The 27,659-nt window shown below is 39.5% G+C and overlaps 1 protein-coding gene across 45 annotated transcripts in view; it reads left to right on the top strand.

Moving 5' to 3' along the window:
* The window catches only part of LOC149474329 (protocadherin gamma-A3-like), a 440,639-nt gene extending 423,763 nt beyond the window's left edge, over nucleotides 1–16,876 (top strand). For 44 of the 45 annotated variants that reach the window (XM_089657456.1, XM_089659329.1, XM_089657991.1 and 41 more), the window contains exons 3-4: nucleotides 6,787–6,878; nucleotides 13,056–16,876. In XM_089657456.1, the coding sequence (XP_089513582.1) occupies nucleotides 6,787–6,878; nucleotides 13,056–13,273 (310 nt within the window). In that variant the 3' untranslated portion in view covers nucleotides 13,274–16,876. The remainder of the gene's footprint in view (nucleotides 1–6,786; nucleotides 6,879–13,055) is intronic. The other variant, XM_089657030.1, reaches the window with a different exon arrangement.
* Nucleotides 16,877–27,659: the final 10,783 nt, after the last annotated feature.

The raw sequence follows: 27,659 nt of genomic DNA, 5'->3' as shown, positions 1-27,659 counted from the left end.
CTACCTGCACTTAATTCTGCCAAGTATTTGTGCCAGAGTGTGTAACATTACCACTGTGTGCAGCAAATTCAGGTAGTTATTACCACTAATTATTACTGTGACCCTGGCAGATTCTTAAAGAATTGCCACAGATTTCAGATTACGAAACTGGCAGAAATCAAGGCCAACTAAGATCTGGCATACACAGTGACACAGTACCTGTGCTGGGAAATTATCATGTATGAGACAGCTTCCCACACAATGCGGTATCCCTGGCTTATTCAGCTGTTGACAGGGGATACAGCCAAGTGTAAACAAAAGAATTGGGGATGCAGGTGATATCATTACCCAAATATGCTGATGCATATATTTGGGAAACTACTTGCTTCTGGGTGGGCAGAGCCTGATGGGAAACTGAGAGACTATTTCCCCATCAGGTCTGCTTTACTTTTGATTGACAGTATATGACAGCTATTGAATAGTGGCTATTGATGCTACCGTGTGCTGACTGTCAATCAAATGTAAAGCAGACCTGGTGGGCAACTAGTCTATCAGTTCCACATCAGGTTCCCTCCACCCAATTACAAAACTCCTTGAGCATGTGCCTGTCAGTGTGACAGTGCAATATGGACTCTCCGACCTCAATGCAGACACAAACAGATTCATGTACCTGTCTGTGACAGGTACATAAATTAGGCGCAAGCACTGACTGTTTAGCTGCTGCGCCCCAACTATATGTACCTGCATAACTTTTATATGCAATGCATTTGGCTCTCAGCAAGCGCATAGAGGGAACTGAGTTGTATTAAATATTATGATGATCGCACCTCTCAACATTCAAGGAGACGATCTAACAAATGCTGAAAGAACCCAAAGTCAACATGAGCTATTTCTTTATTTTAGCCTTTTAAAACATGGAACATGGTAATGGTGTGCTAAATACAATAAATATGTAGCACTACCCCCTTAGGGGTTGCTGATAAATTGCACCCCTATATTCCTGCACAGCCAGTCATTTAGCATTTTCCACACAAACTTTCATCCGGAGACAGAAAACAGTCCTTGAGCGTTGGTTTTGTTGTTTTATTGAGGGTTTTAGAACTTGGATAGGGTGAGGAAGGTATAGGATGCCCAAGGAAACTGATATCTGAGGACAACTTCCACCCCAGACCCTAGATGAACTCCTTTTCACCCAGCAATCTGGAGACCTTTTTCCTGAGCAGGGGCTCTGGCACCTGTTCCTTTAAATAAGGTGCACAGTCACTAGTAGAGGGCTAATCTGGTTTCACACCAGAGTGCTCCTTCCCCTATCTGCCCAGGGGGTGCAGGTGTACTCACTCAGATCCTCCCCTGTACTGCATGCAGGATGGCTGCTATCAGCTGAGCTGCTCCTTCACTGTCATACAGGTGGCCCTCGCTCAGGGGGCCAGTGAGTCCTGGGTTTTCCTCCTTTCCAGGTCCAGGTTTACAGGCAGGCATTATCCCACTAGGCCCCCTGGCAGCCTTCCTAGTCCAGCCTCACATCTTCTTTCTCCACGCTCCTCTCCCACCACCACACTCCTACTGAGCAGGCTCTAACACTTTTATGGGAGTCCCAGACCCTTGCCAAGCCTTCTGTTGGGGATTGGCTGAGGTCCCAACCAACCACTCCTTATTTCCACCTGTCACGACCCGCGGTCGCCGCCACCAACAGGCGACAATAGCACAGCCGCGACTAACAGTAATACGTCACGCCCACGGCGTCAGACCCCAGACCTTCTCACCAAACTCGTGACCGAAGGGCCGGCCGATCCAAAACCGCGGTGTGACGCGCGTAACAAGGCCCCACCCAGCTGCACCCTACACAGCGATTGCCCAGCTAATGGACTACAATCGGTGCCTACAGCCTGAATGCGCTTGTTACTGGGTCGGGTTAGTTACGCAACTAACCCTCTACTGCCACCACCACTTTTGTCGGAGACTGGGAAACTCCCGTTATCAAATATACACTATAATGATTGAAATATTGATCTATATAGCAAGGCCCGCGGACCTACTATACAGAAATATAACCACAGTAGCGTCTCTTCAAAGGCAGGGATTCGTGAATTGCAAGTAAGCGCTTAGAAACAGTTTAACACTTTCAGAAAAAAAGATTTATTGCTAAAAGCGTTGGATGCAAAATAAATAGTTACAAAGATGTCACAAAAATATATATATATGTATATAAAGACACAGCAAACATAGAATAGCGAGGAAATTACAGGGTAAGTTACTTGCCTTGCCTGGTTTTAGCAAATTCAAGATGCAGAGCAGAAAGGTTCTTTGATCCCCCCTTGTTACGATGTTGCTGGGAGATCCCTGAGTCTGTGTGTCTAACTCACTTACTCTCTTAAAAGGTCCCTCTCAAAAGGGGAGGGGGGCTCTGACTTGGGAGTGGTCATTGGGAAACTCTACACTAAATTACTAGCTCATATCCCGTGATATGAACCATACAGTTGACCTCAGGACTGTGCACTTATTCTGGTTGGTTTGATAATGAGTGGGCTTACATAGTTTTGGGTGATAAAAATGACACCTTTGCAGACTGGCCGGCTCCACTTCTCATGTCTTAGGTTGTTCCACACCATTTGCCAGGAGATTTGCCTCACAGTCTGCCTCACAGGAATGCAGGGGGGATGTGAGGATTCCAGGAAGACCTCAAATACACAGACAGAACACGGAAACGAGGGTTGAGGGGGAACTCCGCTCCAATTCTGATGAGCAAGTTGCCACACCACCCACTGCCTTCAAGACCCTCCTCCGAAAGTCTCAGAGCAGCGGAAAATTCCAGAGGGGCTGGCCTGCAGAATTTCTCAGTTCTGACCAGAATTTGACCCCTCTGGCAATCTCAGCTGAGATGCTAACCAGCTCCTCACTAACCATTAGGGTCTAGCTCCCCCTAGCTAAACTAGGAGGGTGCTACAAATGTACAGGCCACACACTGAGGGGGAGAAGGTGAAGAGGCTTAAGTACAGGTCACATACAATGGAAGGATGGATATTAGTAGGTTAATGTATAGATGTGCAGGATAAGGAAGGTGAAAGGGTTAATATACAGGTCATATATGGAGAGATTAGATATACAGGGTAGAAAGGAACAAAAGGGTTAAAACACACACTGTTCTGTAGTTTTCATACTTCATTGGAAGCTGGTATATACAGTATTTACTAGTACATTTGCAAGTGCATGTTAATGAAGATATTGCCTTTGAATGCTTGCTCATGCTATTTAAATAAAAAGCTAACTGATGATTTTTAACTGCTTGGCCACTCAGGCAGTATTATTAACTTCACAGAAATTCCAACTTATTTTTCTTTGTTGAAAGTAAAAGAAAAGAAGGTTTGGGCTGGTTTGGGATTTAACCCCTTGCCGCTGCCGACTCCCAGCCCTTTAAGTGAATCAAAATGTCAGGAGACGGGCATTCCGATCATGTGACCACTGTGAATGGCTGTTGCAGTCACATGATCGAAAGTTTCCAATCACAAATATGCATCTGGAGCTATCTGTGACAGTTTAGTTACTGTGCTGGGAGCGTGTAGGGAGTGTGCTTTCAGCATAGTAAATTGTTTACATTTAGACACATATATGCAGCTGCTCGGTGTTAAAACCCACCCGCCGGGAGGCTGCATATGTGCGTGTGGCCGGCGGCAGAAGGCTAAAGTGGATCTTGCATGAAATCACACCCCCATATAAAAATATAGACTTAAATACAAGAAGAAAACAAAGAATAGGAGAAAAATTAAAAATATACACTATATTGCCAAAAGTATTGGGACGCCTGCCTTTACACGCACATGAACTTTAAGGGCATCCCAGTCTTTGTCCGTAGGGTTCAATACTGAGTTGCCACACACTTTGCAGCTATAACAGCTTCAACTCTTCTGGGAAGGCTGTCCACAAGGTTTAGGAGTGTGTCTATGGGAATATTTGACCATTCTTCCAGAAGCACATTTGTTAGGGCAGGCACTGATGTCAGACGAGACGGCCTGGCTCGCAGTCTTTACTCTAATTCATCCCAAAGGTCTTCTATCGGATTGAGGTCAACGACTCTGCAGGCCAGTCAAGTTCTTCCACCCCAAACTCGCTCATCCATGTCTTGGTATGCTGATGCCTTAAGAGTTCCCTTCACTGAAACTAAGGGGCCAATCCCAACTTCTAAAAAATAACCCCACACCATAATCCCTCTCCACTAAACTTTACACTTGACACAATGCAGTCAGGCAAGTACCATTCTCCTGGCAACCGCCAAACCCAGACACACCCATCGGATTGCCAGACAGAGAAGCATGATTGGTCACTCCAGAGAACACATCTCCGCTGCTCTAGAGTCCAGTGGCGACGTGCTTTAAACCACTGTACCCGATGTTTTGCATTGCACTTGGTGATGTAATGCTTGGATAGAGCTGCTCAGCCATGGAAGCCCATTCAATGAAGCTCTCTGCGCACTTTTGTTGTGCTAATCTGAAGGCCACACCAACTTCGGAGGTCTTTAGCTATTGACTCTGCAGACAGTTGGCGTCTTCTGCGTACTGTGCGCTTCAGCATGCGCTCACCCCGCTCTGTCATTTTATATTGGCCTACCACTTCGTGGCTGAGTTTCTGTTCTTCCCAGTTGCCTCTGCTTTGTTATAATACCTCTGACAGTTGACTGTGGAATATTTCGTAGCAAGGAAATTTCCCGGATGGACTTATTGCACAGATGGCAACCTATCATGATGCCTCGCTTTAATTCACTGAGTTCCTGAGAGCAACCCATTCTTTCACAAATGTTTGTGTAAGCAGTCTGCAAGTGCTTGATTTTTACACCTGTGGCCATGGAGGTGATTGGAACACCTGAATCCAATGATTTGGAGGGGTGTCCCAATACTTTTGGCAATATAGTGTATTTACCATTTGCTGTATCTGTATGAGGGTGATGTCACTTTTAACCTCCTTGGAGTTATTTCCGAGTGTAGCTCAGGGTAAAGTTTCAGCACCACAAGCGGTAACCCCGAGCTACACTCGGGAATACCCTGCAGCGCTGCTCCGGGATCTCTTCTTCACTTAACTTGTCTTGAGCTCCCACGATGTCCCTCCTGCAGTGTCCCCGGCAATGTTCTCCGACGGATGCTGGCATCTGTCTTCTGGGTTCCGTTCCCTGCAACGTAAGGACATACAGGGACGGAAGTGGCGGGAAATTTGAAAATTGTAGAAGTGACATTCACTGCATTTTTACTGTTCTTTCTGCCTTGAAACTGAGAAAAGTCCATGGCATCCAAAAAGCGTCCCTTTAGGTCAAAATCGGTTTTAGACCAGCTAGAGAACAGCGATAGTACATTAGAACTACTTGCAGAATTGAGTGATAATGATTTGTGGGGAAATTCGTCATCAGACACTGAAAATGATTTTGCGACTTTGCTCAGTGATGTGCGAACTGGCGCTCTATTTCAAATTTCAGTGTTTTTGGTTTGATTATATTATTGAATTACATTTATTATTATATTATTATTTTTTAGGATTATTTATAAATTATAATTTATTATTTCGTGTTTCAAATTTTAACATACTCGGAATGTTTACTAGACTTGTTCGGACAAATATCAGTGAGTTATTCCTAAAAATTACAAGCCTACAATAAAAAAAACTACATATTTCCATGCAAAAAAAATGTACCGCTTTGAGCACAGAAATATGGACATAATCAGACCGGTAGGGAGGTTAAGGAGATCCTGGGAAAGCTGAGGATTCCAAATTTTGTTAGAAGGCACTACTGCTCAGTGCTACTGTAGAGTGTCTTCTTATAAGACATGGGAACCTCTTTCCAGGGACCCCATAGTGAAGCCCAGAGAAGTCACTTGTCCCTACAGAAAGTATCCAAGGTGTATGGGAAGTGTAATTTTTTTATCATTTGTATCTGCATTTACACATATGGGGAGAGCTAAAAGATGAGGATGAATAGGCAATAAGAGATACTAAGTAGGAATTTGATCATACAGAATATATCTTTGCATTTAATATTCTACAAATAGTCTACATTTGAACAAAGACAACATACAAAACAAAGTAAGGGCTTGTGTCAGTGGGCTTTTGTTCACTTCAAACAGGTTTTGCATTCCTGTACAAATCTATGGGAATGCAAAACCCACTTGAACCAATGAAATGAAGGCCACAATGTGATCAATTGCAGGTTAAATGCACTTGTCAATGAATTCTGAAAGATCGCAGGAGAATCACAATCCGATATTAAATGGATATCATCATCCCAAACCCAAAGCCTGTTGATATAGGTCCTACTTATGGGTGGAGTTACTAAAACTGGTACACTGGTTCAGTTGTGCATAGTAGCCAACCAACTTCTAACTTCATCTTGTTCAATTAAGCTTTGACAATAAAACCTGCAAGCTGATTGGTTTCTATGCAAAGCTGCACCAGATTTTGCACTCTCTAGTTTTAGTAAATAACCCATATGGCGATTATTATATGTTTTGCTTAGAGATATGACTAAGAATCAATAATCAATCACCCAGAGAGTATACTGAGTTGCTGAGCCAAGTCAATGGAAGTATCTCCACCGTGCTTGTGATTATATTACAGCATCCTGTCTACATTTTTTGGTCTGCAAGCTCGGTTAAAGAAAAAAGAAAAGAGTTTTTTTTGTAAACCACTAACACCCACAGACACACACACAGTCTCAGACAAATTGTGGCATCGTGTTTCAGGGTCCCATGCAGGGCCAATAAGCAGCTGCTTACCTTCTCACACTTGGCGTGTTTCTTATTGGAAAAATGTCTTGTCATCTCTCTGTAGAACACAACAGCCCACAGAAGAACCTGGAGTGTGGCCAAATAACCAGTTTGAAACTGAGAGACTCCAAGCAATGATCCTGGCATCGGCAAATGGTCAGTTTCCATGACAGAAAACACAAGAACCCTTTGATCCTGCTGATTTTGTTCCAGTTAGAAAACAGAGAACAGTTACTGAATTTAAAGCATCCGTGGTATTGTGCTCCCTCTAATATTGTATAGCTGTCAAGAAGGAAAAGTTGGCTTCTCGTTTCACTGTCAGACATCCATTATTTGACAGCAATAATGCCAATTTTTTTGTGGTTGGAAAAAGTAGAGAATTAAGTCTTTTTTAAAGCTGAAGTTTAGCATCATGCACAATAGTGTATCTCATTACCTCTACTAAAAAATCTTCCTTCAGTGCCAACTTCAGAGCCGCCAGATATTGCCCTGAATTACTATCTTCTGGTACTGTATGGGTTAACAGCTGTCACAGTTGCAGAGAATAGTTGTGCCGCTCACTCACCCCCTTTTGCCCTCTTTTCCATTCATAGAAATCTCTATACTATTCTCCCACAATGTATTGCATTCTTTCAATGGGTGGTGGAGACCCTGTCATTCAATTGCTTCTCTGCCATTCACAGAACATAGTGCAATGTGGGAGTGTAGTAATATGAAGGACCTCATCAGGTGCACACAGTGACATGAGAGCCAGGCAATCAGCATTTTCAGACGGAGACTTCAAGTCTAGATATGCCATCTAATGATTGGTTTTCTGTTACAAACATTTTATGATAGCATGTTTTAAAGCCTTATGCAGCCCATACAATAGACTTTTTTTTTTGATTCAACCAAGGGGTTGAATGAAGAAACAAAATGACTCTATTGCTCCATCTGCATTCGAGGTGGAAGGGAGAATCCTTCCCGCTATGTTATTGCATTATGACAGCGTCAGGATACACTGATCAGTGCTACTGGCTATAAAAAAAAATGACATGGTGGTTGTACAGAAGTCAATCAGTAGATCAACTTTTGTACAACCTCCCTGACCATACATGGATCGAAATTCAGCAAGTGCTTGCTAAACAGCAGAAGGTTCCATTTTGCTGGTGAATGCTGTCCTAGTTCAAATCTTCAGCCCTTCACCCCTCCTACATACCCCCACAGTGGTAATCTATCAGTGCTGCGGGAGTTAATGCAATAGCTTCCATCAACAATGAAGTGCTCTATGAATAGAGCATGCAGACCTTTCATTCCTCCGCCCATCCTTCATTCATAGAGCGTTTCGCATTATTGGAAGCTGTAGTATAGCTTCTGTGAATGGAGAGGGGGTGGGTGGAAAGGGCAGTCAATATTAGTCAATGCCATAAATGCAGTTAGGCAATCACAGCACCTGTGTAATATATTGAAGTGTAGGCAAAGCCAAAAACCATTCTTATTGTTTTAGATAAAATGGGGAAGTATTATAACCACTGTCTGGTTTTCACTACTGTCTAAATTCTAGCTTTCTCCTACTTTAGGCCTGGTTCACACCTATGCGTGTTGTAATCTGATGGGGGGAAAAAAAGTCCCTAACCTTCTCCAACGGCTGAAAATGCGTAGATGCGAACGTGTCCCATAGTAAACCATGTTAAATGGACTGTAATGAGTTTCTGAAAAAAGCACTAAAAAAAACGCCAAGGTGTGAACCAGGCCTTGCTAAAGAAAAGCATTTTTATTTCCATCCATGTTGCTTTTGGAGTTCCCCTTACTTCCTGTCTCATAAAATGTCAGCAGGATAGGAAATAAGAAAATATCTCTTCATTGATGCCCTGGACAGCAGTAAAAAAATTTACAGGGGTTCTAATCTTTTCTGACATCATCCAAAACTAACAAAAAAAGTTTTGGCTTGACATGTACTTGAAGTCTAAGTTTAGGTAAAACGTTTGATTTTAAAAAAAAATCAGCACAAAGAAACAGTACATTTAATCTGAAGTGTTTCTGATGTCAGTCGTCATAGTTGAAATTCTCTGTCCACTGTTTCAACTCTCATACCCTGAAACCATAATCTTCAAATGCCGAGGGACTTGTTACAGGCACTCATCCAAGCCTATCCTTTCCACTCCCCTCCTCCATTCACAAATGATAGCTTCCATAGATGAAAAGCACTCTATGAATGTTGGAGGCACACCATTCATTCATCCGCCCATCCTCCATTCATAGAATATTTGTCATTCATGGAAGCTATAGTACAGTTTTAAAGCTGGAGGAGGGGGGCAGAAAGGGCAGGCTCCAAAGAATGTCCCCGTGACAGGTTCCTTGGTGATAACCCCCAGAGCACCAGCAGATTACAGCTCATGCTATGGGAGGAGGGACAGAAGACAGAGGATTTTAACTTTAACAGTTGACTCCAGCACAAGAGACTCATTTTACCTGCGTTTAGGCTTTAATATCAGATCATTTTTATTGTCTCTAGTAAATTGTTTGGTACTATCCAGTACAAAGAGGGAATTTACAAATAGGGAATTTCCTTTTACCTGGAAATCCCCTTAAAAATTCAGCAGTTGCATTTGTTATAATGAAACTGCTGTAGATGTTTACAGGTTTCCAAAGAATAATGAATATGTAGAAGTTAAAGTGTTACTAAACCCACAACAGTAAAACCAGTCTGTATATGCATTAAAACATGCTTGTTATACTGACTGTGGAACCTAAGGGGTTTATCTTCTGCACTGTGTAATGCTACTTGATCCTGACTTCTCTGACCCCCCCCCCTTCTTCCAGTGTCCCCCACTTATCCCCTTATAAGACATATTGCGTGGAGAAATTCTGCACATGATTAGTTGGGTGTGCATTACTATAGAGGGTTTTTTTTTCTTGGAAGAGTGCATGTGATCAGCACAGGGCCAATCAGCACTGTCCAGACAGAGGTCAGGGGTTCTACTTCCTCCTAGAGCAGAAAGAAACATCCTCCCACAAAATTTAACCAGTGCTCTGCTGGACACTGATAGAAGTCACAAGATTGCTATATAATGCTGATGAGAAAAGGTATTTAGCAGTTTATGTTTACTAAAATAATTGCATTTATGTATACTGTGGGAGACCAGATTTAGTAAATGCAGGGTCCTGGGGTTAGTAACACTTTAATTTTGCTTTACATCTTCAAATTGCATGTTTGTATATCTAAGTCTGTACAGACATATACAGAGTGAAGAGTGGTTATGCAATGTGCTCTCAGCTTGCTAAGTGGAGTTAATGTGTTTGAGCCTCTGCGCAAATACTGTATTATAACCTGTGGGTGGAATTCCATGTAATGTGATAAATTATGTGCATCTATTATTGCTGACACCTCAGTAAATGATACCCTCTAAGTGGTAGATTGCATCATATAAAGTGATATAACTGTGCTGTGTTCCAGGTTGTTAGCTGGTTTCCGGGGTATTATGTTCAGCTTTAAAAATAAATGGTTGGTAATTTTAAAGGCATTGCATAGGCTTTGTAATGCTATCCTATAAAGATTAATTGTTATTGACCTTGAAGATGTGATGTACTGTAGTGATGTACACTTAACAAAAAAAAACCTGTATAGAGAGAGAACTGAAAGCTGACATCCTTCTGAAAATGCATATTGCCTGTCTGTCATGCTGTTCCTCTAAATTCAATACCTTTAGAGTCCATAGCCAGGAACAAGCATGCAGAGAAACTAGAGTCCTGACCCGCATTCTGTTCTAAGTCTGTGACTGAGAAAAGTATTATATCAAAAGTATTATATATAGTGATTATATCAACTTGACAGCCAGGCACCTGGCATTTTCAGAAGAAAGGGTAACCGATGTGTTTCGTCAAGCTCGGGTGTCCTATAAATTGTTTCAGTAATTACTGTATCTTCAATTACTAGCATAAGTGAGTTTAAAGCCCAGTTGAAGGCTCACACCTTTTATCTGCTTATAGTTCCGTACACTAAATGTTAATATTTAACCTTACATTCTAAGTAAAAATGCTGCTTCAATCAGTTCTCTCCATGCCCGCAGAGTGCCAACCACACCCCTCAGTACATGTGTTCTCACATAGACTTGTATTGCATTGAAGGGGAGGGGGTATGTCAAATCAGGTGTGTTACTGAGAGCCAGGGGCGGACTGACCATTTGGAAACTCGGGCACTGCCCGAGGGCCCGGAGTCAGTAGGGGGCCCCATGAGATGCCCCTGGTACCTTTTTCATAGGCTTTTTTGACTTTGGGCAAGGACACAGGGACACCATGATCCCTTATTGCCCGGGCGCCCCATGAGCTGTCAGTCCGCCCCTGTTGAGAGCTGACTACACAGTGCACTAGGTCTAAAACTGATGCCAATTCAGCCACCCTACACAACAGCTTGTTAGTACAATGTCTGTCAGACTGTATAGTCATTTCTTTGACTTTATTAGGATTTTTAGGTATACTGCAGTCATAATTAAAATTTATACCTGAGGATGTATATAGCCTTGCTGTCCTTTACATACAGAGATCCTGTTGTAAATATAATGTCAGTTTTAAGAAGTTTGTAGCAATAAAGAAGTTATTAAAAATGTTGCACAGCACAGGCATCTGGGATTAATTTCAACTACATTAAACTACCAAATATTGCTAGATACTTACTACACTAGGCTAACACGTATTGGCTATTAACGTTCTATACTAGGGGACCAGGGACTGGATAGATACTTACTACACTATGCTATCAGGGACAGCCAAATACCTACTTTACTAGGCTACCTAGGATTGGTTAAATATTTACTACACAAGGCCATGAGAGACTGGATACATTCTTACTACACAAGACCACTAGAGATTGGCAAAATATTTGCTACGCAACAAAGTGCTTTGTTAAGGATATATTAATTATTTTAATGCACTTAACCTCTTCACGCCGGCCGAACACAAATGTGCCGCCTCCCGGCATCTGGGCCTAGACGCCGACCGACCGCACATTTGCGTTCTATTAAAAAAAACATATGTGCAGAGAGCGCTCCTTGCGCGCTCCCAGCACACATGTCCGGTACTCACGGAAAGGTCCCAATCTCCTCTTTCGATCCGGACCTTTCCCGATCATGTGACGGCGTGTCACGGCGGTCACATGACCCTAAACCTCACCCCGCCTCCCTGCTTCTGAAACCCTTAAAGGGCTGGGAGGCGCCGGCGCCAAGGGCTTAAGCATTTTCTACTATGAAATCTTGTTTATTTGTAATTTATGATTGTTTGCTTTGAGACACTTTATTGTATGATTTAAAAGAACACCCCCCCCCCCTTTCTTGCATAGTCTTCATTTGATATCTTGTAGTCAGATATTTGGGGTAGCAGCATTCTCCTGAAATATTGATCATTGTAGGACACCGAGCACAGGTCTACCATTCACTACATACTACTCAAGGCTAAGAGAAACTGGGTAAACACTTAGAACACAAGGCGAGCATGAGCTTGATAAATTCTTGCTACACAAGACCATTAGGGGCTGAGTAAATACTTACTACACAAAGCCACACAAGACTGGCTAAATGCTTAATATACAAAGCCACCCGTGACTGGCTAAACACTCATTACACAATGTCACTAAGGACTGGATAAATACTTACTACACAAGGCAGCAAGAACCGGATAAATACTTACAATACAAGACCACTAAGGACTGGATAAATACTTACTACAGAAGGTCAGCAGGAACTGGATACATAACTATGACATAAGGCCATTAGGAGCTGGATAAATACATACCACACAATGCCACCAGGAGCATGATAAACACTTACTATACTAGGCCAGCAAGAACTGGATAAATACTTACTACACATGGTCACTAGGGACTGAATAAATACTTACTACACTGACCTAGCAGGAACTGGATAAATACTTCCGAGACAAGGCTACCAGGGACTGAATCAATACTTAGGACACAAGGCTACCAAGGACAGGATAAATGCTTACTACACAAGACCACTAGGGATTAGATAAATATCCACTACACAAGGCCCTCTGAAACTGAATAAATACTGTACTTACTACACAAGTCCACAAGGGATTGGATAAATACTTACTACACAAGGCCCCAGGGACTAGATAAATTCCACATTCTATAGGCTATGATGTCTATTCCCTATTGCCATGAGAAACTAAAATTGAAGATGTTTCTGGATTAGCTGAAGTGGTCACGAGACTGGCTTGATATAAACTGACAAAGCTGCACTTGTGATGGTGGATTTGATTCTAATTCATTAAGAGTTCAAATGTTGTAAATGTATAAATCCTTTTTTAGATAACAAATCTTTTCTTCATTTCCGACAGAAGCAGCTGAAGGAAGTTCTGGTATCGGAGGATCAACAGGTACAATGGGACTCAGTGCTCGCTATGGACCACAGTTCACTCTACAGCACGTCCCTGACTACAGACAAAACATCTACATTCCAGGAACAACATCAACCCTTACTAACGCTGCGGGGAAACGTGACAACAAAGCACCTTCAGGGAACAAAAAGAAATCTGGAAAAAAGGAAAAGAAATAAAGATGTGTTATACCAACAAGGCAGAATTTTGTGAGATCTTCCCTCTAGCCGAAATCCCAGAAAGAATGTCTTATTCACAACAGGAGAGAGAATGTTTGGAACTGGTTGTATCAGTCATTATCAGAGCCCATGTGTCCTTCCTACTATTGGAGTTTGTAATAGAGAATACTAGTTTGGACACTGGAATTGTGTGTTCTGTCAATATGAGCCAATATGTTCTAATGGCAAGGTTACTATGTTCTGAAAAAGTCCTTTCCTAGCCAATGATGTACTCTTTACATACTATTAGGATTCATCTTTTGCTGGTAGCGTTCCACATACTTGCGGAACTTCTTCCAATGTATATATGTATCACTAAATAGGCATTTATAATTTATCATTATCACAGAAGTTCTCAAAGCTTTGTTAACCCAAATTGCATTTTTACCGTTTTCTTTTACATTTGATGAATTTTAAAAAAAATGCATATGTAAGTTAGTATTTGGTTCTAGATGATAGGGTGATTTTTTTTTTTTTTGTAGAAACATGTATCTTTAGATCTGTCTGTCATATAGAGAGCGCCAAAACAATACAAATTTCTAAGAAGTAAGGAATGTTTGTGACAAACAAGAGGAAGCCAGGGAAATTAATATACTCGAATTGCTAGCGGCCTTTTCATCAGAAAGTCATCTTTTTTTATAAATATATATGAAAAGTAGTCATTTTTTCGATAGGTAAAGCCTCTTCTCATATGGGAAAACTACTGCTAAGAAGGTTAGTTGCTGATGGGCTTGTTTGATCTCTTGAAGCGGAGTTAAACGGTCAATGTATCAGCATGTGAGCCCAGTTTGCTTTTCTACAATAAATTTTTGTTTTGCATGTAAGTATCCAGCATGGAGTCTTTGGATTCTTTATAAAGAATGATAGAAGGTAAACCTGTTTAAGGCTTCATGTACATGAGCAGCTTCTAAACTCGAGTTTAGGAGCTTTTGGCATTTTTTTGCCAAAGCTCCTAAACTCAACTCCATAAAAGCTTATGTGTCCATGTACACATAGGCTTTTACCAGAGTTTAGGAGCTGCCACGTTTACGTGAGGTTAAACCTCCATCTCCTGAGCATGGAAGAATCGCGTTCAGGATAGGAACGTTTTGACCACCGGCCATGAGAAAACGCAAAACGTGGCAAAACCTTGCCAACCGCAGTACCACATTTTTGCCGTGATTTGCATTTTCCTGCGGCCAGCTGTCAGGGTAGGCTCGTGTACATGAAGCCTAATACAAGCCAGACCATTGTTTTTTTAGTGTTATGATCCTGGTTAATCAAGCATTATTGGTACCTAAGGCATGCTAAACAGTGCTAAGAGTAAACGTTAGCACACCTTTAGCACACTTTAGGCCTCTGCAAAGAAATTAAAATGCCCATTAACGCTCTTAATGCATTAAGATGCATTGACTTTGTGGTTTTTGGTGCATTTTTTGTGTTTGCAGCATGTTAAAAAACTCTTGCCAGATGCCTCCTCAGTGTTTATTTTTATTGTATGAATTTTTGTATTATCATCTTGGCTAATAACGCTTTCTAAGCACATCTCAAATGCTCTGTAAATGCCATAGGGACATTTGTGATGCGTTTCCAGTGCATTTGCTGTGCATTTACATTAATCTCAATGGAAGCGTTTGGATAGTGGCAAAGCCTGGCAAACGACACATATTGGGTCTATTTTGCCGCAACGCAAAGCGCCACTAAAACAGCCATGTGAACAACACTGGGCGCTGCAGCGCACGCAGTTTTGACAGGTGTTCATGGAGTTTCAAAAACACTCATGAAACACCTGCTCTTGAATCTAGTGTAAACTTAGCCTTAGAGCTCCTTAAGTGCTACTGTAGCTTGATGAATCAGATCCATTTTGGAAAAACAGGGCTACCAATAACCATATAAAAAAAAGTTCTTTTACTAATTATCTTACTGAAAACAGCATACATATGGGAGCACCTTGGATTTGTAATTTTACTTGTTTATTTGATAATATGCAATTTTAAAGTCATTTTATATGCATTGCAAACTTTTATGTAGGTCCACATCTCTTTTTAGTTCTGTAGATCTTGAGATAGACCTCAACAGTAATGCTAAATGTGACATAAGTGGAACGGTCTGCTACTATAGTCACACATTTAGTTGAATTGCTGTAATAAGAAATATTCAACATCCCTCCTTTCTCTAGGAATCTCTGTAGAAGTACATCTCATCTTGCAAATATTGCACCAACCAGAAATCCCAGTGCAGAAAACCTAAAGACATTTCTGGGTAAACCACTTTAGATATCTGTGCTCTGTGCTATGTGCAGTCCTTTGGTAAAGCAGTAAGCCAGTTGAGGAGCAGGTGAATGAGAGTTGTGGGGTATCCTGTCTATGGACTGTGTACTGTTGCTATATTTGCAAGGTGGATACATTTAAACTTTCTGGCAGTTAAAATCACAGCAGCATGCAGGATAAAATTTAAAGGTAATTTTTACCAATATTTCCTTACAATATGGCTTGTTTAGCAATTTTATATATCACATTTGAAATTTGTTTTCTTTTACCAGTGTATCCCAAACTGACATTAAAAAAATAAATAAATGCTGTGAAAATAGAAGGCCAGTCAGCTCGCAGTATAGTTTATGTACAGAGAAAATGCTGAATAATGTTTTAATGCAAGAGTGTGGATATTTTAACACTGGCTGCACAAATATATATAGCAAATCTACTCATTTCCATTTTGAATTTTTATTTCTAAGTATTTTTTTATTTATTTTTACATGTAACGTATGGTAGCTGCTAAGAGTCAGTGACAAACCTTTAGATTGTTTTAATGACCACTTTGTATTTTATATCATATTACCTACAGACCAGGTTCTCTCTTTGTACACTGATGCAAAAAGATTTAAAAAAAAAAAAAGCTTTCACAAATGTCTAACTATCATTTGTATGCACTCTATCGCTTACACAACCTTTCTTTTTTTGGGCATATAATTTTCCGATGCCTTGAGCAGTAAAGCCTTACGTCTTTCAGCTTGCTGCTTGACAATGCTATTGCACTGCTTACAGTAATGTTATATAAAAGCATTATATACAATAACCTTCTATGCCAATGTCTGTCATGTGACCTCAGCTTGGGGCACTAGAAGCAACTCTTCACCTTCCATATAGGTGACAACATACTAACCATATATACAGCTTGTAATACAATACAGTCATACCAATAAACGAACAGTAGGTGATTTTTTTATTCCTTTGCTGTTATGATTTACCTTTTATTACAACTTTCATTCTAGATTAGCTGGTATGTACAAAATAGTTCTAATGTGATCCTTTCATCCCTGTATCCGACTTGTGGGTTGCAGTATTTTAATTGCTCCTTCTGTATCTTTCTGTGTGTTAGTGATATAAATGTTCATCCAGTTTATGCACCTGTCTTTTCATTGTGTCTAACTGAACTGTACTTTACTATTATGAATATGCTTTCACCCTTCTTATACCCGTAAATAGACTCATGTCAATGTCTTACACGCAAGTTTTATACAATAATATTTATATTGCTTTTATTTCTTTGGGAAAAAGATAAATAAAATGTTTTTTCTTCCAGAAAGAGTAGTGCTTATTTTAAGTGATACGTTGTTCATCTCTTTTTCTGTGTATGCATATATGGCTAAATGCACACGGCCACAAGCAGGATGTAGAGCTGTACATTCGGGTGTATTTCCCTGCCTGGGATTTACAGATGCTGCCCACAGCCACCCATAGCAATCAGTGGCTGAGTGCAGCTATATGTCTCTAGTTGAGTAAACACGCACATGTGTACGGATGTACGACTCTGGGCAGAGTTTGTCTGCTACTACTCTGAGCACCTGCACGACCCTCTTGCAGCCATGTGCATGAATACTAAAAGAATAAAACAAAGACCAGGTTTAAAGCATAATTAAACCTTTTCTTTAAAAAAAAAAAAAATTAAAAATGGCCATTGGGAGCTTTATGCTATAATTTACAGCATATTAGCACATTATGGCAGAGTAACCTACCAAATGATCCAACGCTTTCGGCTGTCACAGGAGCTTTCACCTTCTAATCAATCTTTATTAACATTTTCAGATCATACAAAATTGTCATCAAACATGGTCGCATTGGCCAGGCAAACAGACAAAAAGATAAGGCATCTGATATAAACCAGGAATTTTGACCGTAGACCTTACATAAGCTGGGGACCAATGTTACCCAGGAACTCCATTACAACAAAAAAAAGAGAAAAGAAAGGGTAGAGAATACGAGAAATAAGGCAGAGTAAAACAAACCCCCTGCCTAAAAACACAATAAACAATTTATAGACAACAACATGGGGTATACTATGTATCAAATCACAGAAAAGTAATCAGTACATCCATCCCTGCCATATGGCTTTAAATTTCTCCCTTTGATTTATAACCATGTGCACCCATTGCTCAGCTTCCATAATTGCATCTACTTCCCTCTTCCAGTCAGAAATTGTTGGGCAAGTAGATTGCTTCCAAAACCTAGGGATTAAGGATTTAGCTACATTCAGTAGATGGGAAGTGATGCTTTTCTTATACAACTTCATAGAAGATGAGGTCACGTGAAAGAGGAGGCAGAGGGGAGATCTCTCTTTATAGCTTAACGTCAGTTTCTGGATGCAAGGAGTGGTTGCATCCCAAAAGGCCACACATTTGGGGCAGGTCCACCAAAGGTGAAGAAACTTACCACGCTGGTCACAGCCTCCTCAGCAATGAGCATTGACAGTAGGGAAGATCTAAACTAAACTGGACGGGGTTTTATACCATCGAGTGAGAAATTTATAAGAAGACTCCTGGATATGGGAACTGATGGAGAAGGTAACGGGTGCTTCCATCTTCTCCCAGTCTTTCTTCTGGGTTTGGACTCTTTGGTCACTTGACTGGCTGGACCGTGATGATGTCACCCCCACATATGCACAGGAGTCACATTATCACAGCACAGAGCTGAGTTGTAAGTGAGAAAGTGTATATCAATACTGACACACAGAGGGAAGCAGGAGGTGACCAATAGGGTCTCTTCTGTCATACACATACTATCTGTCAGCAATTTTTTTTTCAGAGTTTATTCATTTAAAGTGTATCTAAAGCCAATTAAAGTAGGGAATGGTTAAAACCCTTGTGAGGATTTTCTCTTCTGTGTGTGTCTCGGTTTACAGATATTTGCCTTGGTGTCCTAGACACAAGAAATCTCTCCAAACTGAGGGGTATTCATAATTTCATAATTGGTGACCTCATTGGAAAATCTTGCTTCACCTCTACTTCCCATGATGGATGTAAAATGTTGGATTCCCTTTCACTTTCCTTTCTAATAACAAAAGTCGCAAGGTCACATAGAGTAGGTGAATCTCTCCAGTGAGCACACAAACATCAATAAACTGGAAGAATTTCAAACTCTTCCGTATTCAACATAAAATTAATGAGAAAAGTTTTTGCCTTAAATATACTTCAAGTATTAAATATGGCAAGACTTTTGGAGCAGTTCTGCATCATCTCTGCCAATAGTTACAGGAGACTTTACTTAACCTCCCTGGTGGTATTCCCAAGTGTAGCTCGGGGTAAAGTTTCAGTACCACAAGCGGTAACCCCGAGCTACACTCGGGCTTACCATGCAGCGCTGCTCCGGGATCTGTTCTTCACTTACCTTGTCCTGAGCTCCCGCGATGTCCCTCCTGCAGTGTCCCCTGTAATGTCCTCCGGTGGATGCCGGCATCTGTCTTCTGGATTCCGTCCCCTGTGACGTCAGGACGTACGGGGGACGGAACTGGCGGGAAATTTGAAAGTTGTAAAAGTGACATTCACTAAAATCACATAGTAAAACATTACTGTATCAAAACATTTCACATACATTTTGTCCCTAGTGCTTTGTCCTGTGCCCTGCCTGCATTTTTACTGTTCTTTCTGCCTAGAAACTGAGAAACGTCCATGGCGTCCAAAAAGCGTCCCTTTAGGTCAAAAGTGGTTTTAGACCAGCTAGAGAACAGCGATAGTAAATTAGAATCACTTGCAGAATTGAATGATAATGATTTTGTGACTTTGCTCAGTGATGTGTGAACTTGGCGCTATATTTCAAATTTCAGTGTTTTTGGTTTGATTATATTTAATTACATTTATTATAATATTATTATTTTTTATGATTATTTATTAAATTATAATTTATGATTTCGTGTTTCAAATATTAACATACCCAGGATGTTTACTAGACTCTTGTTTGGACATATTTCAGTGAGTTATTCCTAAAAATTACAGGCCTACAATAAAAAAAATACATATTTCCATGCAAAAAAATGTACAGCTTTGAGCACAGAAATATGGACATAATCAGACCACTAGGGAGGTTAACTATATCCAGATGTCTTTATTGATTTGAGACTTGTCCCCTGTAGTAGGACTAAGTTATGTAAATTGGCACAGGTTAACCCTGTTTTATTTTCCCTATTAGATTATATACTAAAAGATGAGATGAGTTGCTATTTTGTCTTTACTTTCATTAATCCATCTAAATGAGAAGAAAGTCCTGGGAATAGTCATATGGCTTCTATACCAAGTAATTAGTGGTGGCTAACACAGTAGTGGAACCACTTTTCTGTCCTAATACATTTTATGGGAATGTGTAACCAGGCAAGTTTTTGTGAGATGGACTAAAGAAGCAAAAAGCCCCCCCCAATAAACCTGTGTGAAGTTCTTAAAACAGAGAGTGTCTGCATGCCATCACAAATTTAAAACATACATTATTTATGTATTATATTAGGATAGTAAGCAGAACCATGCAAATTTTCCAAAGTGAACATATACTTTGCTAGATGAACAACCTGTATTCCTTTAGAAAATCAACCCCATTATTGAACCTTAAAATGCATGCATAGCCAACATTTTTTTTGCATGGATAAAGTAGGAAAAGGTTAAAACTCCTGCAGGTTTTTTTTTTTTTGCTGTCTGTGTACCAATTCCAAAAACTCACGTAACTTTCAGTCCTAATGAAGCAATGGGAAGTTAGAAGAAATTTCCAAGAGTGAAGTAACCCCCCAAAACTGCTGCCACGTTGGAAGATCCTCTGACCTCCTTTTCTTTGGACTTTTTGGATTTCTCACTTTTGTTCATGGAGACAATGGTCACCAGTAAAATCTGAGTACTGCATCTCCCCATTGGTGACAATGATACCATTAAAAATTTGACAAACGGTCTATCCTTTCTGCACCCAAACCAATACTAAAAAGGGGGGATGGGGGATGTATATTCCATTGGCAAATCTAATGTTAGTGACTAAGATGAAGTTTTTTTTCCTGTGAATACCCAATCATGTGCCCGGGAAAAAAGTTTTGCTAACACTTGATCATGTATTTACACTGAACATAGCCTCACCTTATTCAGTAACTTTCACTCTGTAAAGTCAATATCTAATTTCCAAAGGGAATATTCATTTACCTAGATAAACAACCTTTATGCCTCTGGTAAATAGCCCCATTGTGTCAGTTCTGTAAGGCAGTTGTTCTAGTTTAGAAGGCTTTAGGCAGAACACGTGTTTAGCACAGACTTCACCACAATAACATGCATATTCAAAATGCCATACAGTGGTGATGCACAAAGTGCAGTCTATAGCAATTAGGGAGGTCATATTAGCCAAGAGAAGATTTATTGGCTGGGTGCTTGAAGCATTTCCACTTTTCACTTCATAACCACTTTTTGCACTGCCTTTGGCTACACCAAATATATACTTTATAATACATACAGTATTTCATCACTTTATATGCAGCAACCTATTGCAACTCAGCATCACAGCAATCAGAAAGATTCACAAAACAGCACTTTATTTGGCTATCAAGCTTTTTTTGTATTAAGACATGACTGAACTCAGGTAAAACATAAATAGGTTCTGGGTTTAACATTAGCACTAAAAGTATATGTAAATCATACCAACTAACTTCTCAGATATGCCCCCTTTGTCTGTTACATTGCAATTAAAAGCCCCATGTTACCTAATAAGTGCAAAATGCCTGTTGATCCTGGCAGAAATCCCATGCTGCCCTATATACTGTGCACTCTGCAGTCCTATCTCATACAAGGCAATCAGCAAGTTTGTTGGATTTAGAGAACACCTTCACCTACGTTATGGAAAAGAGTAGAAGGGGAAGTATTTTGCATAAACTCCCTGTCCCAAGGTGACACTGCTCTTCCAAAGATACTGTACATTAAATGATGAATTTCACTCTATAGGACAAGATGTGCACCCTATAGGATAGGAAGTGCAATAAAACAGAAAAGCATTGCAGCCACCCAATCTAAGGACTGGTAAGCTTGAAAATATTGTATGTATATGTTCTTGGATTTAGGTATACTTTAAAATTAATTTGAAAACACAAAGAACTATTTTTCTTTGCCTCGAAATACTGCTAGTACATGAATTTTAAGTAATGATCTAAACAAGAACACAGTGAACCAAGATCTTTTATATTGTGCCAAGAATGAATCTGTCTCAATCCTAGTCCATGCCAATCTTGACACATGGCTGCCAACATTCCATAAACTGGCTATGTTACTTGAGTAAGAGTCTTCATTTTACTGCTGCCAGATAAATGTGGAAATACTGACAGCCACACTAAGCTCTAGGATCATACATTGCATATACTCTTGTGGCTTAAAAAGAACATGAACATTACCTATAGTGGGTAAAGTAATAGGTTCACCGTAATCCATGGAGCATAAGCAGCCCATACTTACCTTGCCCATGTTCACCCACTATTATCATCTTCCACCATCCTGTTTAGAATTTTTTTGTAAGATTTTACTTGCTGTGGAGGTCAAAACTGCCCCAGCAGACGTGCATACTCGCCTGTCCCTATGTCACATTGCTCGGACCTAGTGATTGGATGTTCAGGCACCAAGCACTGTACTTTGGGGGAGGCGCTTGTTTCCTCATTCACAGAAGTTCTCGGATAGGTTTAGGATGGCTGATGGCAAAGCACAATGGAGGGATTGGAAAGTGAGAATGAACTCCATTAAGGAAAGTGAACTTTTAACTTTACCCCATGTGGGATTTCTTTTTTTTGTTTTGTTTTTTTTAACAATGCGGGATTTCTTTATTATCATACATGGCATTTATAAACAGATTAACTTTTAAAGGGAATTTTTTTCAAAAGGAAAACTTGTCTATTACAGATAATACATATAAAATACATATACAGTTCACAAACAATAGAAGGTAGTGTGTTCTTCATGCATCTACAAGTATTGCAGTACTTAATTTATTAGTTATAAGTATTATATATCTGGGGCAGCATGATCAAAAAAGTATATACGTGACAGTGTTATTATACAAATGCTCCAAAACAATAATACCCAATTTTGCGTAAAGTGAATCCACTACCAATATATAGTCCACTATAAATCTTTATGCAAAAAAATGTCCCAAATTCTTCCAACGATATTCCAAAACACAATCCACCTCCAAAAAAGGAAAACTCATATAGTGCATTATCCTTTATAAAATTATATACTTAAACTTTATTTGTGCTTCCTATAGTGAAAATACGTGAGAAAATAGTGAAAAAACGTGAACCACACGTGATCCGTGAAAAACCACTTCAGTGTACGCAACACTCTTACAGTGCCATAACACAGAAAATCCAAAACTAAAATGTGTACACTTCTAGATGCAGTAAGGATACCCTTACTTTTGGTATGGAGATAGCTACTATGAACAAAAGAAGGGAGTAGCAATGGGCGCGAAATTCGCGCCCAGTTTGGCTAATATATTTTTAAGTAAATGGGAAGAGAAAGTAATTTTTAAAAGAAAATGGGAAGGATTGGTTTTGTGGAAAAGATATATTGATGATATCTTGGTAATATGGGATGGCCCGAGAGCCTCTTTGGAGGCCTTTATTGAAGTAATTAATAAAAATGAACATGAGTTGGGTTTTACTGTTAATATGGATAAATATTCGGTCAACTTTTTAGATTTGGATATTTTTGTTGAGAATAATGTTATTTATACTAAAACGTATTTTAAAGAGACCGATAGGAATGGTTACATTCCCACCCAAAGTTGCCATCACCCTACTTGGATTAATGGAATCCCTAAAGGCCAGTTCCTCAGAATTTTCCGCAATTGTAGTAGATTAAAGGAATATATTGAACAGACGGAAATAATTAAGAGTAGATTTATTGAGAAAGGGTACGATCCTGAATCATTGGAAAAAATAAGATTTGAAATAAGTAAAAGCTATATAGGAGAGAAGAAATATAAACCTTTACTCAATAAGCAGAAAAAGATTGACAATAAGGTGGAATATGCATTTATCTCAGGCTATAATAGCCAATATAGAGATATGGAAGCCATTTTTCACAAACATTGGTCTATCCTAAGAAGAGATCCAATTTTGGGACAAAAGGTTCCTAATAAACCCCCATTTATTTATAGAAAATCAAAAAATTTGAGAGACATTTTGGTAAAAAATATTATATCTCCTCCTATAAAAAAGAAGAAATTTATGTTTGATTATGTTGGATTTTTTCCATGTAAGAAGTGTAGTATCTGTAAAGTCACTAATACAAAAACTAGAAGGATTTCGAATTTTGCGTCATGTAACACGGGATATGATTTTAAAATTCAGGAATTTATTACTTGCACTACGGCCTTTGTAACTTATTTATTAGAATGCCCGTGTCGGCTTCAATACGTGGGAAGGACCTCAAGACCTCTGTACAAAAGGTTGAGGGAACATGTTACTAATATTAAAAATGGCAAAAGAGATCACTGTCTTTCAAGACATTTTAAAGAGTACCACAATTGTGACCCTAGTGGTTTACGATTTTGTGGAATTGATAAAGTGGAGACACATTGGAGAGGGGGTGATAAGATAAAGGCCATCTCAAAAAATGAAATGTTTTGGATTTTTGAGTTACAGACAATGAAACCTAGGGGCCTTAATGCAGATTTAGATCTGAATTGTTTTATTTCTAATTTCTGATTTAAAAAAATTTTTTTATATAAAATATTTTAACTTGATGGGATGAGTTTTATGACAATTTTAGAGGATTAGATGGAATAATATACGTATATTTATATATGTGGATGAGAGAGGAATAAATAGAGCATATTATATTAATAATATTAATAATAATAATAATAATAATAATAATAGGAATGCGATAATGTTTTAGGAAGGATTTGTTGGGTAAAATGTAGATTATACTGATAGTTTAGAATACTTTGTTCATGAATTATGGTCTATTTTAGGATGGTATGTTTGGGAGATTAATTTTATTTTATATTTTTTTATATAATTTAACTGGTGGTTTTTGTATATATGTAGAGTTCTTCCTTGGATGGTTGGGTTGGGTTAAAATAATCTTAGATGGGTAGATTTTTAGATAAAAAGGACCCAAATCCACTATAATAATGTATTCAGATTGAGGTTATGTTTTAAAATGAAATATAATTATTTATAACATTATGTAGAATGTGATGTATATATTTAAGAGACTAGGTGATTGAGATGTTAGGGGTTAATAATGTAATTTTATGTATTAAATAATTATGTGGTAATGTATTATATATTTATAGAAAGCCAATGAAAATTATGAGGTAGAGTTTTACAGTATGGTATGTTGGTGGACGATTCTTACATTGGGTAATATTTGCCGGATCAGTTGTAAGCAGTTACCGGATAATACTGGCACTGCTCCCATCTCCAATATGGCGGTGAGTGTTTCGGCGCCATGATGAGGAGGGGTTTAAATAGAACTGTGTTGCTTGACGCTCACACCCCTTATGACTAAGTCGATGACGAAACGCGTCAAGGCGGAGTGACGTTAAGACGTTTTCCCGGAAACCGGAAGTTACCTGGCGGCCATTTTAAATAAGGGAGAGATCGAGCAGGAGCGACGGGACGTGTCTCCCTGGATGTCCGTGAGATCCTTACACCTTCTGAACTCCCTCTAATGCGTTGTTTTAACTTTGGCAATGTGAGCAGTTACAAATAAAGTGTTTATTATTCATTTTATTGGCGGTATCACACTATGTCCTCTATGTTTTTTTGGTGACACTGTGAGCAGAGTGTCTGAGGAACCCAGAGAGTGGGGTGGCTGCGGGAGACAGCAGAGGTTCCTGAGTTGATCAGCCTGAAAAGTTCCTGGATTGTTACAAAGCCTATTATATTGGGAAAGTTGGTAAGGGTACCCTTACTGCATCTAGAAGTGTACACATTTTAGTTTTGGATTTTCTGTGTTATGGCACTGTAAGAGTGTTGCGTACACTGAAGTGGTTTTTCACGGATCACGTGTGGTTCACGTTTTTTCACTATTTTCTCACGTATTTTCACTATAGGAAGCACAAATAAAGTTTAAGTATATAATTTTATAAAGGATAATGCACTATATGAGTTTTCCTTTTTTTGAGGTGGATTGTGTTTTGGAATATCGTTGGAAGAATTTGGGACATTTTTTTGCATAAAGATTTATAGTGGACTATATATTGGTAGTGGATTCACTTTACGCAAAATTGGGTATTATTGTTTTGGAGCATTTGTATAATAACACTGTCACGTATATAGTTTGGTACACTTTCAGGGGAAGGTGTTGATTGTGTTATAGGGTAATCATATTAGGAAGGAGGTGGTTGATGTTTAATGATCAAAAAAGTGCCAAGCTGTCCTATGGTCTTGTCACCTTGACACTTGCTCAGCCTAAATCCTGACCCCACATTCCCAGCAACATATTATTTATTACAGGTACTTATATAGCGCCATCAATTTAGGCAACGCTTTACATATATATTGTACATTTACCCAAGTCCCTAACCCTCAAGGGGTGTACAATCTAAGGTCCCTAACTCACATTCATACATACACATACTAGGGCCAATTTAGACAGAATCCAATTAACCTACCAGCATGTCTTTGGGGTGTGGGAGGAAACTGGAGTACCTAGAGGAAACCCACTCAGGCACAGGGAGAACATGCTAACTCCATGCAGGTGGTGCCATGGCTGGGATTTGAAATAATGACCCTAGTACTGCCAGGCGGAAGTGCTAACCATTTAGCCACTGTGCTGCCCATTACTTACCTTTTCTCTATTCCCCTACTTCAGTGGTGGTAACCAAAGGAAAAACTCAGTTCTTCTAGCACTGGAGGAACCTGAGACTCAGCCATGCAATAGCACTGGGTCAAACAGTTCTGTCACAGGATACATTCATAACTCTTTGTAAGCTATGCCTCCAGCATCTCATAGCTTACACTTGGCTCTTTTTTTATTTCCAGTGGCTGAACAATGAATGACGGTGAGTATATGCTGCTGGGGAGGGGAGAATTTATTGCTTTGCCCTGTATGGCAGAACTTTAAATCCAACCAGTTCTGAATATGCTTGAAAAAGATGTAGTATGATTTGAAATGTCACAAAAGTGTTTTTTTTTACAAATAAGAAAGGAGTGTTCTTATTTTTAAAAAGATTGCTAAAAGGTCATTTTAAATAATCTTATAACCTGACTAAAGTCCACTGGCTGGGGGTGGCCTTTTGCCATAATGACCAAGTATGCACATACGTTACATTCTTCCTGGCTCCATTTTCACTATCCACCAGATGCCAGGAATGAGGCAGGAGTGTATACTTCAACATACAGTGTAAAACGAGAATAAAATATTTATAGGGCAAAAAGGAAAAAGTTATTTGGCAAAAGAGACTGTACATGCATCTGCTGCCAAACAACACTTCCTACCGGCAATGTTTTATTTCAGCAGTTTAGTTCTAGTTTTAGCGTACATTGCACAAGTGTTTCCATATCTACTGTATATATGCTGTATCAGTAGTTTTAGAAAAAGTCCAGTTTCAATAAGCATCTGAAAACAAATCCTTAGTCCCTCGCTAACATTTTACTAGTTTCCCCAGTAACAGGTCCACAAAGAATTCATTCAATATTGTTTTTGCCCAGATACAAAAGTTATCCACTTAAAATAAGCTGAACGGCTGGCTTCTCTATTGGGGGAATACGAGTATATCTGTCAGCTCATCTTAATTCCTGCTGAACTGCATAGACTGACAACAACAACACAGCAGATGAAAATAATTACAGCAGCTTAGAGATTATTGAGTATACAGATGCCTAGAAGACGTGTTATTGCACAGTGGAACAATGTTGCTGGTAACTTGGATTGTAGAACAAGGCCTGACACCGAGATCAAGGCTACAATGTACTGTAGATGTAAACACTGCTGCTGTCTGATTGGGGAGGAGAGGAAGACAGAGCATGGAAACAAGCGAGAGAATTAGCTGGCTAAGGGGATTATTGATTATAAGAACATCGCTGCTACAGATCTGGAAAACAAAGGATAAAAACATCACGATGATTTACAAGT

This window comes from Staurois parvus, unplaced genomic scaffold, assembly GCF_062004578.1.
Source record: "Staurois parvus isolate SC_StPar_1 unplaced genomic scaffold, SC_StPar_1.0 ptg000006l, whole genome shotgun sequence".
Lineage (NCBI taxonomy): Eukaryota > Metazoa > Chordata > Amphibia > Anura > Ranidae > Staurois > Staurois parvus.
The sequence above is the reverse complement of the archived record's forward strand: the minus strand, read 5'-3'. Positions and strand labels throughout refer to the sequence as shown.